This window comes from Strongylocentrotus purpuratus, unplaced genomic scaffold, assembly GCF_000002235.5.
Source record: "Strongylocentrotus purpuratus isolate Spur 01 unplaced genomic scaffold, Spur_5.0 spur5_scaffold_16, whole genome shotgun sequence".
Taxonomy (NCBI): domain Eukaryota; kingdom Metazoa; phylum Echinodermata; class Echinoidea; order Camarodonta; family Strongylocentrotidae; genus Strongylocentrotus; species Strongylocentrotus purpuratus.
The window spans coordinates 18,835,650-18,849,391 of record NW_022145601.1 but is presented as its reverse complement, the minus strand read 5'-3'; the positions used below and the strand labels follow the sequence as shown (position 1 = coordinate 18,849,391).

At 38.4% G+C, this 13,742-nt stretch overlaps 1 protein-coding gene across 1 annotated transcript; it reads left to right on the top strand.

Moving 5' to 3' along the window:
• Positions 1-8,671: 8,671 nt before the first annotated feature.
• Positions 8,672-11,396, top strand: LOC115924559 (probable GPI-anchored adhesin-like protein PGA55). Its single transcript, XM_030986980.1, has 2 exons — positions 8,672-8,841; positions 9,973-11,396. Exons 1-2 carry the CDS (start codon positions 8,751-8,753, stop codon positions 10,959-10,961), a joined length of 1,080 nt encoding a protein of 359 aa, XP_030842840.1. The 5' UTR covers positions 8,672-8,750; the 3' UTR covers positions 10,962-11,396.
• The last annotated feature ends 2,346 nt before the right edge of the window (positions 11,397-13,742 follow it).

Here is a 13,742-nt window from a genome sequence, read left to right as displayed (position 1 = left end):
GGGACATGAAATTAATTTTTGAGTAGGAGATGATATTTCCTGCTCTCTATTTCTCCATCTTTCAATCTTCTGCAATGACGTCTTTAATGACCCCATTCACACGTTACTCGGTGAAACGCTGTGCACAGAATTATAAAAATAATTTTACACATCGACGAATGGCACTTTAGAGGGGGGAGGAGGAGGTTTTTAAAAAGAAATCAGTACTGAGTAGGTTATAATGGCCACTAGTTGTACTCACTTATGTATACAAATATTTGATCATATTGAAAAGGTATACGGTAATGTTAATAATATATGTTACATGCGTAGAATACAGAATTGTGAGACACACGGTGCCTGTAAGTTTTGGTTCAATATCAGGGTATCAAAGATACAGCTCACGATCTGGATTAGACTGAGATCAAGATCAAGATTAAGAAAAAAGAGCTCAAGATCAAGATAGAAAATGTTCAAAATCAAGATCAAGGTCAGGTCTGTACATGTTTTTTAAAAATCGTATGGTATCCCTGAAAATGTATACTCGTACAATTATGTTTTTTCGATAAAGTGGAAACAAATAAAATAGAAATTTAAAACTTGAAACATTATCCATAGTCCATGTTTCTACTAAATGATAGTAAATGGTGTATATTGCTGACCTTGAGTAAAAGTATTGAGAACAATAGTCCTCGGATCAAGATTAAGATCAAATCATGAGCTTCAAGACTGCACTTCGCTGATTTCAAGACAGATCTTGACGAGGTGATTGATCCGGAGATACTCAACACGATACTTAAGTCATTTTCTTGTGCCACAATTCTTTTTTAAGGCAGAAGAGTGCATGATATGTGAACTGAACCTAAACAGGTTGTTGAAAATTCCTTCAGGATAGCATCGGGAAGTCTCCGTTTTATGATACTATCAGTGATGATGCACTCCCGCACACGTGCACATATTATCTATTAGGTTTGGCTTGAAACAGAATATGTCATGACAGAAGTGTTTAGTTGATAAAAGGATGTCCCCAATTGGTTGTTGTTTTGAAAGTTTGTTGTAATGATCATCAAGCAAGTATAATTATTTACATGTGGGAAAGTGATAAACATTTGGAAAAGAGTTCTATATACAGTGGTGTAATATTTATCCTAAAGAAATTGTATCCGCCTTGAAGGGCTGGTAGTGTATAATGGCTCGACCATGATGGAATCATATTTTGAAGGGGGAAAAATGGTTTTGCAATAGTTGTTGATAACAAATTGTGCAGTATATACAGTATATGAATGTATTGGGTTGCTAACACCAGCAAAGTGTGGAAAAACTTGATGGACCTTGCTAGAAATGTCATTCACTGAAAAGCAGCAGTACACATAACAAGATTGCAATTACCGTATTTGCCGGCGTAAAGGCCGCAGTATTTTTGGAAGAGAAAATATCAAAAAGTCGGGGTGCTGCCTTTGCGGTGAAAGAGTAAAAAAAAATTAAAAACCTGAGTCAAAACCAGCACAGATTGCACATATTGGACTACGAACGGTACAATAACTATACCACTATGATACAGGACATTTCCACACATCTTACCAACAATTTTATCTTGCATTGTTGACATGAAGACGAAAATAACTTCCTAAAATAACATTTGCCGATATATCTTGATCTAAGTTCGTGCCAATGCATTGCAAAAGAAAAGGAAGGGACCGTTTAACGGAGCTGCCGCGAAGCATCCATCCAAAGTCGCCATTTTGTTTATCCATTTCATGTAATTTCGCATTACACCGTACATTGTGGTAGGGGTATATCGGACACCAAATCTGCATGCGATCAATTGTGTTTTACGAGAAAATTATGATTATTTTGTTTTGCCGTTTTTTTTCCCCTTTTTTTTCCTCTTTGAAATGTCAAAGTTGGGGTGCGGCCTATGCGGCAAATACGGTACTTTAAAAAAATAGACCCAAGGCCAAATAACAAAAATAAAGTGTTTCTGCTAATTACTTAGCAATTAATTTTCGATACAAAGTATTTTAGTCGATGTTCTTAACATATTAAAGAAATTTTGATTGAGTTAGTTTGAGTTAGTGACAATCTTTAATTTATGTCAATACCTCAAGTTCTGAACTCTATCTTTGACTGAATATGTTTTGCCAAACCTAGGATGCGTTTATTGACCAAATTTTTGCCCAGAATCAGGTTTCTCAAACGTCTTTCAGGCAAATTTTGAAGGTGATAAACGCAAAGCCTTTTTTAAACGTCTTTAGATATGGGCATATCTAAAGACGCAAAAAGGTGTGTTTTGAATGTGACATACAGCCAGAATCACGTTTCTGAGAGACGATAAACGCAAAGCTATTTTGAACCCCACATACAAATCGGACCTTCCCAGGTTAATTTCCGTTCGGAGGCTAGTGCGCTCCATGTGCTGTGTACAAGCAAGTGTGTGTAGTTGACCTCCGAGAAACTGTCTGCTTACCGGGTCAAACGGCTCAAAGCAGCTGCGCAGAGACAAGGCCTTTATTTTTAATCGTGAAGAGACGATAAACGCGACATCCCGCAAATTACTTTCGTATAGTGGGGTTCGATATGATAGACCCGATAAACGCACCCCGATAAACGCACCCCTAGTATCACAATTATCAGTTTTGGGCTTGCCCTTGTAATAAATTCTTATTTAAACATGAACTGCTTGCAAATTGCCTGGATTTATCTCCTGCAAAATCAATTTTTAATCCCTTGCTCATCCAAAATACATTTGGCATGTTGCTATTGGTTCCTAGTCTAGAAGCGCAGACTCTTGTCATTCTGAAAAATACATGGTTACCTGAGTCATCCTGTTCGACAATGTTTAAGTGGACTGCACTACTTGTAGCTACTTGCGCCTATATAGCAAACAATGCTAAATGGTACCTGTTGGTCCCCCTTCATCTCCTTTTTCTTATGTTAATTGAGAGCTGATTTGATGGATAACCACTTGTCAGTGACTATGCAGGGAGGTTTAATCCCTGCTGGCCAAACTAGTGCAGACAGTCTTTAATTGGTTTTCCATTATACAGCTTAGGTTAAAAGAGGGCTTACTTTGAATCATCGGGTCAACGTGTCCGGTCGGGTGGTCGCGTTACACAACTAGTGCTGTAGTCAAACGTTTAACCGTCCGGTATCCGACCGCCCATGGCGGATTCCGTTTTCAATTGGACGGTTTCGTTATCCCGTTTTTTTTTTTTTTTTTTTTATTAATTTTTTTTTTTTTTATATATTTTTTTTTTTTTTTTTTTTTTTTTTTTTAAAGTTTCGATTTATGCCCCTCCGCCTGGCACTATGCCTGGCAATGTCTGGCAATGTCTCCCAGCTCAGTAATCGGTGTGATGACTTACCACTTGGAAACTAGAACAACACTCCAATTTGTCTGTCATCTTGGTTTGAAAGTAATCTTTGTAATAGATCTCAATATATATTCATCCAAGTTAAACACATGGTGTACCACAAGGTTCTATCCTAGGTCCTCTACTCTTTTTAATTTACTTTAATGATCTTACACATTATTCTAAAACGACATTGTTACTATTATTTCTATTATTTGTGACAAGTTCACAAGCACAAATCGGCACCTTCAGTTAAATCACCTTCCTGCTTTTTCACACGGCCAAAAAAAAAAAAAAAAATGATTTTTTTTTTTTTTTTTTTTTTTTTTTTTTTTTTTAAATAAATCGTTTAACCGAAAACCGTCCGGTTTTGACAGGCGGTTAAACGGAATTGGAGATATCCGTGATGTTACAGCACTATACACAACCTTTCGGATGGCGGACGATGATGCCACCTTTGGATGATTTGCCGAAGGTTTTTTTTACAAACATTACCCTCGAAATTTCATGGATAAAGGGGCACGTTTTCTTAATAGGTTGGGTAATGCCACCCGACCCGTTGGATGACCAGGGGGGTGTTTCACAAAGATCCCAAGTTGAACTTATCTCTAAGTTGGACTTAAAATTTATGGGAAGCCATTAGCATCCTTGAAAATATTTTGTAATTTTTTTTTAGAAGGCATAAAATGTTGATTCAAATCATTCATATTTTCTATTATCATGGGAGATTTCATGTTCTTGATGTGGAATTGATGAAAAGTCTAAAATACTCCAATTTTTGCTTTTGAATATATTTCATTTTAAGGCTCCAATGGCTGTCCATACTTTTTAAGTCCAACTTAGTGTTAAGTTCTACTTAGGATCTTTGTGAAACACTCCCCTGATGATTTGAAGTAAGCCACTAAAAGGGGAGATCACTTTATCATTGTATGTTGTGTCCTAGCAGTAATAATAATAATAATAATGGTATGTTCTTTTATAGCGCATTTCAGGACTGCAGGCCCTCTCAAAGCGCTTTACAGATAAACATGTATATTATTAACCGGTACCCCGGTCATCGGATTCAGGCTTAACTGTACACAATGTATGCACATTCTCCACTCCCTGGCGAGCATTCCAGCCAGGCGTCATTTTTACAAGCGCCCACTTGCTCATAATACCGGGTACCCATTTAATACCTGGGCGGAGAGTGGCATTTCGTAGATCAATGTCTTGCCAAAGGACATTAGTGCCGCGGGGGACTTGAACCGTGGACCCTGTGATCCACAGTCCGGTGACACATCTACTCGACCATGACACCTCTACCTTACACTAGTTTCAATGACACTTTTTTGGGGCTGAATTCCATCAAATATACAGGGTTAGGGTATCACTTGAGTTTTACAAAAGTTTTAGGGTTTGGATTTGGTATTTGTGTTTGATCCATAGTTGACGCTAGGTGTTTGCCAAGGGTAGGATATTGATCGCACAGTAATTTGGGTCATGTGTCATAGAACCTTCCTGTCTTGTCAAGGTCTTTGTCGTTGCTATGGTAACAACTCATTCGTTTGTGAGCCATAAAAATGCATTTGTGTACTTAAAGCCCCACTGCACTGCTTATAGCTACTTGCGCCCTCTATGTAGCATACAATGACTAATCGGTGACCATTGGTCCCCCATGATCGTCTTTTTCTTATGTTAATTGAGAGCTGATTTGATGAGATAACTACCTGTCAGAGACCATGCAGGGAGGTCTAATCCCTCCTGGCCAAACTAGTGCAGTGGGGCTTTAAAACACAGAGTTAATGCCCCTACAGATGAACTGTAGTTACTTTTAGAAGGAATTAATTTATTGGAAATGAAATAACAGAACTCGGTTCTGTGGGAGGAAAGGATTATTTTATGGTTACCACCATTGAAGGTTTTATATGAAGGTTTGATTTGTGACTGACCATTGTTTGTTATTTACAGTGTTTGTTTGTAGCTGTAAGTGGGGCTTGACACTAGCAAGTGCCGGGACACATGGGTGCCAAAAATCTTGGTCCAAAGTCCAAACCTCCCAAATTTCAATTTTGTTTACGGTATATATTTTTTTTTTACACAGAGCTCATACATGTACATACAGATTCTAAAAATCTGAAATCATACTCTTCTCCAAAATAAGTTAGTATTGAGACCTGTTGTAAGCAACTTGTTTCCCTAGCTTACTGTAATATCCTTGCTAAATCTCAATTTGGTGTGGAGTATCACGTACAAGGCACCATAACTTATGAATGGGACTACTGGAACAGTTGGAATTTCCCTCTGGGGGTAAATTAGTGGAAACTGGTGCTTAGTGGTTAGGCTTGATAGATAATGAGCTAAATGGAGATGACGTGCAGATGGACATTGACAGATAATTTTAGTCACCATCTTCAGCTAGCTTGAAGAAATATAAAGTATAAAGGGTTTATATGCTTGCAACCATCACACCTTTTGGTTTATTGTTAAGTTGGTGTGAAGATACACACATATAAAACACCATAACTGATGGATGTGATTGTGCAGATGAGGGAACTCCCTAAGTTAGGGGGAGATGGGGGAATCAGTTCTCTTGGCAGTCAAGCATGAAGAGAAGGAGCTACCGGTATTAAAAATAATCGCATATAAAACACTGTAATTTGTGGATAGTAATGTGCAGAAAGGGGAACTCCCTTTTGGGAAAGGTGGTGAAAATCAGTGCTTTTGTAGGTCGAGCATAAAACAAATCAACAACGACAGAGTATTGTAGTCACCATATTAGTTAGAACTTAGAAGCATAAAAAGAGTTTATGCCTGCAAAAAACAATTTGCTTGAATTTGTTGTCCTCAAGTTGGTGTGTACAAAACACCACCGTAGCTAAATGAATGGGACTAATTGCTGAGGGGGAGAAAGTAGTCCCTCGTGGGGTATAAAAATGGATGTAAAAAGCAGTGCTTTGTTGGCAGCATTCAGTTTCAGTTTCAGTTTCAGTTTCAGTTTCAGCATTAAACGGTAAGGAACTGTAAATACTTGATGAATCAACAACAATATTCATTTGCAATTGCCAACTGGGGACAGCTTTAGCTTGAAGCATTCTGACAAGAAAAGTATTCCCCATAATGCCTTTGGGGTTTATCGTTTGCACTAAAGTCTAAACATAGATAGGCCTACAAGTGGTGTGAAGATCATTACATACTAGACACCATGATGTATGAATGGGACTACAGCAAAGAGAAGGACTCCCTCTTGGGGTTAGGTTGTGGAAGTCGGTCATTTGTGGACGACTTTGATGAATAGAAGGGAGTTTTGCCTGCAGTCAAAGTATGAGGGGGGGGGAATTTCAAATAGCATTTTTGGGGGCCTGCTTTGTTGATTTTTTTCTTCTTCATGCTTTTACAAATTTGAGAATCAAACATTTCTCCTGTCCAAATAATGTTTTGGACTATTTTTAGGGTGACAATTGATGACAACTGTGAAATGTTCAATTGTTTGGATAACTATGTGTTTTGTATTTTGATCTCAGTCCTCAGCAGGAAATCAAATATTTCCTGTTCAGGATGCATAGAAATAACACCTGACCGTCAGCTGGGTATTTATTTAATGTGCATCATATGTCTGAAAAAACACAATATTTTACAAATGTATTTGCATGAGTGACTAATGACATTGAAAAAAATGAGCTCTTTGGTAGAGCTTATGTTTACTGGCAAAATGGCTGATGTGAATGTGCCTTGGGAGTAAATTACAGTGAATGAAATTTTTCTTTGAAGTATGAAATTGTAGGTACCTGTACGTCCATTGTGTTGCAAATTATAATGCCAAGTTTTGTATCATTGGCAAAGGCACATCTGCAAACGAACAAACCAATAAGCATAAAACAAACAAGCACCAAACAGAACAAACAAAAGCAGAAACAAATTTAGACAAATTATTAATTACATTGTGCATCTACACTGTACCTCTAAAATATTATTCAATGAAACTTGTCCTGACCTATTTCCAACTAGTCTATAAACAGATATAGAAAAAATTATAATCAATTTCTAAAATTAGCTGCAATTACAAGCAGAAATTGTTGATTTTTCTCACATTCCAGTGTTTCGTTGGTAGTTGCTAAACAGTTGCTAAGCAACTATCGAGACAAAAAACCAAAGTAAAAAAAATTCACCTCTGGAGTGTGTTTATTTCAAACGCCTGCTGAAATTTCTCAGATTTTTTCCAGTGTAAATGAGAACTTCCGTATGATGCCAGTATTTTGTCGCACAACTCTCTCGCTTCTGCGCGATTGCACGCAGAGTAGCGACAAGTTGGTTTGCGCATTTCTCACAAAAAAATTGTTATGAGCAAACACCATCAGGGGCTTGTCAGAAGTGTAAATGGCAGTCCCCCAAAATCATGATTTTTCAAAATGATGTTGGGCTGAGAAAATTGGCCAATGGTGAATGTAGATTTTGCCGTACATTGGTAATGGATTAAGCTTCTGTAACCCTAAGGTTGTTGGCTTTCACTCTGGTCTTTGGCCTCTTCTAGTACCAGTGAAAGTTTCACCTAGATCGACGATGACAGGGTGAACTTTGGGTGTTTTTGTTGACCATGTCGCTACTACGAACAATCACTTTCTATTTTAGTTCCTCTCCTACAGTTCCTGTTTCTATTTATAGCACAGTGGCACAGTTTCATTATTTTTTGTCCATTTAAAGTTTTTTACAATGCCATGTCATGACAGGGTAACTGTTGATAGTGAAGTTCTTGTGACTACACATTGAACTTTTCAAGGAACAAGATACATTACATTTACATTCAAACCTGTCTTTAATGACCACCTCTCTATAATTTAGGCCATCTGTCTAATGTCTATAATGGCCATGTGTTTTATCTCCAGAGAGAGAGAGAGAGAGAGAAATATGTATTGTAGAACCTGTCTAGAAAGGCCAACTGTCTACAGTGGCCCTTTTTAACATTTTCCTTGGATGATCTTAATAGACAGGTTTGAAGTAAAGAAGAAGAAAAAAAATAGATAAAAAAATCCTTGAAAATATGATAAAATGCTTCTTTTTTTGAAGTAAAGAAAAAAAAATTGACCTTCTGTACGTAATTATGTGGAATAAGTGCAAGTGTATTGTTATTGGAGGCAAAAATAATTAATCTTACTTGTGAAATATTAATTTGTGCCCCCCCCCAAAAAAAAAAAAAAACTAAGAAAAAAAGACTGAACGAATGAATGAATGAAAATGGAAATGAAATAAAATAATAATAAAATAAATAAACAAATCATAATAATCATACAAAGGCTCAATTTTTGTGCTGAGATAACACACACGTATGTTTGCATGTCAACATTTAAGACTGTAACCAAACATTTCTCAATATATTTTCTTGCATTCTTTCTTTCATTTCTGCAGGAGAAGACGTATCATAACTACAACGAGATTCGCTTCATGCCCAATCGGTTCAAAGAATACCTGCTGTCTCAAGAGATCGGCTTTGCAAGCTGTGAAGTCATCGGTACTCCCATCAACAAGTCTAAAGGTTTGGAGTAGAATACAATAGCCAGTTTGAAGTGACTCTGTAACATTGCCTCAGATTCTGAAACTAAAGCCTGGATTTAGCTCATGCTGCAATCATAATTATAAACCTTTAGGTCAGTCAGGAACCCCATGAGTTTTACAACCCAATCTGATTATTAAGATATTTATGACTGGAAATCAAAATTAATTTGATTTTTTCTCACGGTTTTTATTACACTACAGTCTATTGGGGGAAAGGAGTATGGTAAAACCGGTCACTCAAGGATTTTTTTACTTGTTTGAGATACTTCATGATCATTATGAAGCGCAATTTTGTTAGGGCTTCAATATTACACCATATCACAGACACTGATAACAAGTAGGGCCATGCATCTCAGATTTAACATTGTTAAACGATGCCTTTAACATCTTTTATGCCATTTATTTTTATGTTTTAGGTATTTATACAGGGAAATACATTTTCACAAGTAATGGTCCTTCTGTAATTGGCAATCATTTTATGATTCACAAAATTCATCAAAGATTTTATCACTTTATTTTCAAGGATTTCAATCTGAGTTTTGAGATTCCACTTTGACAAACATTGACCGAAATCCGTCAGAACTTTACTCTGAATCTTGCCTAGGTACAGTGCAGTAGATGCATGTCTTCGTGTCTTGAATCTGTGAGAACCTACGAAATACAATCAAGATCACACAAGTTTCGTGAGTACTACTCATGGTGAAAAGCGTTAGCGTCAATATGTACGTCGCGTATTGGACAACATAATGTGCTGTTGTTGCCAAAAGACCTTGCGTTGATTCATCTTTTATTCCCTTTGAATTATGAATTCACCTTAAAGTTGCTCAAGCGTGGATATGTAGAGGGCAGCACATGGCCGTACGCACGGGAGCGTAATACCCATTGGCTCAGTGTTATGAAGTGATCGTTGTTGCCTACTTCACGAATGACTATATACCCAGGCATGAACATTTTTAATATATTTTACATCAAGTTCATGTGGCTAATCTCATTTATCTACAGTCTTTAAGATCCCATCTCAAATGTGTTCTGATCTGTGATAATTTAGTTTCTTAAGATTCCCAGAACTCAATGTTAACTTTATCACTTGTCCTCTTCCATTGTCCTGCAGGTTTTAGACGACCCATGATGATGTTCACCAAGCTCCAGAGCAGCAGTCGTCCAGTCAGCAGAAGACCTTCCACAGAGAGACCGCCTGCAACCGTGACCTCGTCCATTCCTGTGGCTAGTCCCCAACCCCTGATGCAACCAGCTGCAAGCTCTTCTACCACCGCGACACCCAGTGTTGGAGATCAGGCGAGGTCGAAAGTAAAGGACAAACTCCTTGCAGACACCATTCCTACGGCCGCTTCTCAACCCTTGATGAAGCCAGAGGTTAGCTCTTCTGCTGCGGAGACTTCAGGGTTTGGTAAGAAGGTGAGGTCGAAAGTAAAGGAAGAACCCCCTGTAGGAACCATTCCAACAGTCACCACTCAACCCTTGATGAAGTCAGAGGTAAGCTCTTCAGGTATTGGAAAGAAGGCGAAGTCAAATGTAAAGGAAGAACCCTCTGTTCCTGCAGCCGCTCCTCGACCCTTGATGAAGCCGGAGGTAAGCTCTTCTTCTTCTGCAGCAGAGACTTCAGGTATTGTAAAGAAGGTGACGTCGAAAGTGAAGGAAGAACCCTCTGTAGAAACCATTCCTTCAGCAGCTCCTCAATCCTTGATCAAGCCAGTGGTTACCTCTTCTGCTGCTGCAGAGACTCCAGGTATGGGAAAAGAGGTGAGTTCCAGAGTGATGCGGGAGCCAAAAGCGGAACCCATGGCAGATAAGGAGGAGAAGGAGGGGGTAGCTGTTGAGGTGATGGACGCTGCAGAGATCCCGGAGGAAGCAGAAAAGGAAGGTGTTGCCATGACAATCAAGCATGAGGATAACAAGGTTACTGATGACACTACGAGTGATGCAGTTGCTATGGCAACTGTTAAGATTGAAGCAGAGAAGATGGAGGAGAAAGGATCATCATCATCAACCACAACATCATCATCTAGGAAAGACGTGGAAACAAAGAAAGATGACGAGGAGGGCCATAGAAATAAAAAGGATTCTGGGGGTACCACTTAAAAAGTTTTCCAGAAAGAATTTCACAAGACAATCACTCTGAAAGCGGATAGTACAAAAATGACATATCTTACTGTACCTGCACTTTTCTGCATTAAAAAAAAGTTTGCAATTAACAACGGAAATGGATTTGTTTATGATTGAGCGTTCACAATTTTTCCCCCTCTCAAACACCAACTCGTAATAGAAAGTGAGATGAAGCAATTTCTAGCTTGAATTGTCAAATCTTTAAAAAGGTTGTATTTGTTTGTCTTGCCTGTTAAGTGTGAAGAAATTTATCATGGGTTCACATATTCTCAAGGAACTGTTTATGAAATATAGAGAAAAAGAATAAAAACATTTACAGGGGGGGCAGTTTGAGTTGGAAATATCTCTTTTGGCGGTGTGATGACAGAAGTAGTGAAATAGTTTACAAAAAGTCATGCGTCTAGGCTCATATACATGTATCATGTAAGATAAGTACTCACAGAGGTATTAAAGTAAAAATAGAAACAAACATTTTCTGGCTAGATGTGGTCACTTCTGTTTTTAATACATGTAGTTTGGACGTTGATTTCTCATGATCCCCAAACAAAACAATGCCAGGAGGAAAACAACATTTGTCATTGATCTAAGATTGGCACTTTTGCGTCAAACATTTGGAACAATTACAAGAAAGAGGAATCACTCTAATGTTATCTTTCCAGACTCCTTTTTGGTAGCTCGTAGATAGGAAAAATGGAGGAAACAAATCTAACCAATGGACTATATTGTCCTTCCCTTTGCATCTAATTAGATCAAGACTTTAGTTTTAACGCTAGACGTCACGGCACATCCTTGAAGCTTTTCTGCTAGTGTTGATGTGACCACGGTCGTAGTCTTTGCTTTCAGACCTTTTATCACCAGGGCCCCATATCACAAAACTTGTCATCAGTGACAAATGACAGTTTTTTGTTATAAGCTAGTGAAATCCTTGCTTCTGATTGGTTATCAGCAGATTTGTCTCTGATTTTTGTCATTTGTCATTGAAAAAAGGCTTTGTGAAACGTGTCCCAGAAGCAACAGTGGATCAGGTTTATGCAAAGACTGAATTCATTCCTCTAAGGGTAATGTAGCACTTTCATGCATCAAGGTTACTCTTGTTATCTAAAAGAGGAAAAAGAATTTCAATAACATCTTGATTACTTCTGGATTTGCATATTTAAAGCCTGTCTGTACTAGTTTGAACAGGAGGGGTTAGACCACCCAGGGTGGTCACTGACAGGTGGTTATCTCGTCAACTCGGCTCTCAATGAACATAAGAAAAAGGGGACCATGGGGGATCAACAGGTACTGCTAAGGCATTGCAAGTAGCTAGAAGTAGTGCAGTCCTGCTTTAAAGGCTGGTACATTTTATTTTCATCCTGCAGACTTTAATGAGATAAATAGCTCGGCATGATTTACAGGTTGAATGAAACATGACATGAATTGACTTCTTGCAGGAGTTTTTTGTCACAGAGCTAAGGCTGCAGTATTTTGTTTGGTTTTGGCAAATCACTGGATTGAGGGGGGGGGGGGGGGGTTCTTATTAAGTCCATAGTAAATGTTGGATCGCCATAAAGAATTGATATACAAACCCCAGCCGAGATTGTTACAGGTGGTTTATTTTTTCACTCTTTTGATAGGATAGCATTTAGAATTTTTCGAGGCTTGAATCTCAGACTAGCAGAGTAAGAGAGATCATTTGTCAGACAACTTAATGATTGGCCAATTGGGAGATGTAATGATGAGAATAATTGACTCTCACTCCCTCCATGTGCAAGGTGTGGTTACGGACCAGTGTGCTGTTTCTACATAGTCCTGTAATCATCAGCTAGAGTTTGCCAAATAACCCGCTATTTTAACTATCCCGATCGCAAATTAGCCAGTTAATTTGCGTCCTCATCAGCCTGCAGTTGCAATTAGCGGGATATTTGGTCAAGAAAATATCCAGAGGATTCTTGGTCTTTTTTCCAAAATATCCTGCTATTTGGGAAATAGCGGGCTAATTTGTGCCCGTCTAAACTAGCTTGTGATGAGCGTATTGGTCTGGTGAAGACGCAATTTTGAGCTTCGGGATAATATCCCGAGTCTGAAATTAGCGGGTTATTTGTCAAACTCGAGCTGATGAAAACAGGCCTATTGTGGACTTGTTTGATTACAGCATTGTTGCATTTTTATGTGTTCAGACAACCAGTGTGTCTGTACTAGTGGAGGTCTGGACATCAGACTAGCAACATGAATGTTACTGCATGATCCCGTGATATCATTTCACTTTTTTCACAATTTCTCCCCCCCCCCCCCCCCCCCCACTTTTGTTTAAAACAAAAACTTCTTGTTCAATATTAAGTGATAAAGATCTGATCCATGTGACTTTACTCGATCAGGAAGATTAAGTCATCGTCAATCGTTGACTTGAAATCAGATGGCAAATTAGCAAAAGGATTACAATGCCTGACTGTGCACACCATGCAATGCTCAATGGAAGGTCTGAGATACAGACTTGTAAAACATGTTGACTGCTCAGACCAATAATGATCTTGATTTTTACATGAGATTAAGTTTGTCACATATTAATAAAAATCCCTTGTTTTACCAGGGACCTGCCACAACCACTGATTGATAAATACTTCAAAGACTTATCTCCACCTTAGCTGGTTTAGATCTAATTTCTCTCCGTCATTTTTCGTACATTTTGTCTGCTCCTTCGTTGTCTGCACCAAGATGCAGATTGGCGATATGCTAGTCTGCACTCTCAGACTCTAATTTGGTACTTAACGTGAATGA

Excerpts from the sequence above, each read along its gene's own strand:
- LOC115924559 (XM_030986980.1), top strand. The coding sequence starts at position 8,751 with ATGCCCAATCGGTTCAAAGAATACCTGCTGTCTCAAGAGATCGGCTTT. Across the intron at positions 8,842-9,972 it reads TCCCATCAACAAGTCTAAAG|GTTTTAGACGACCCATGATG; the intron begins GTTTGGAGTAGA and ends ATTGTCCTGCAG.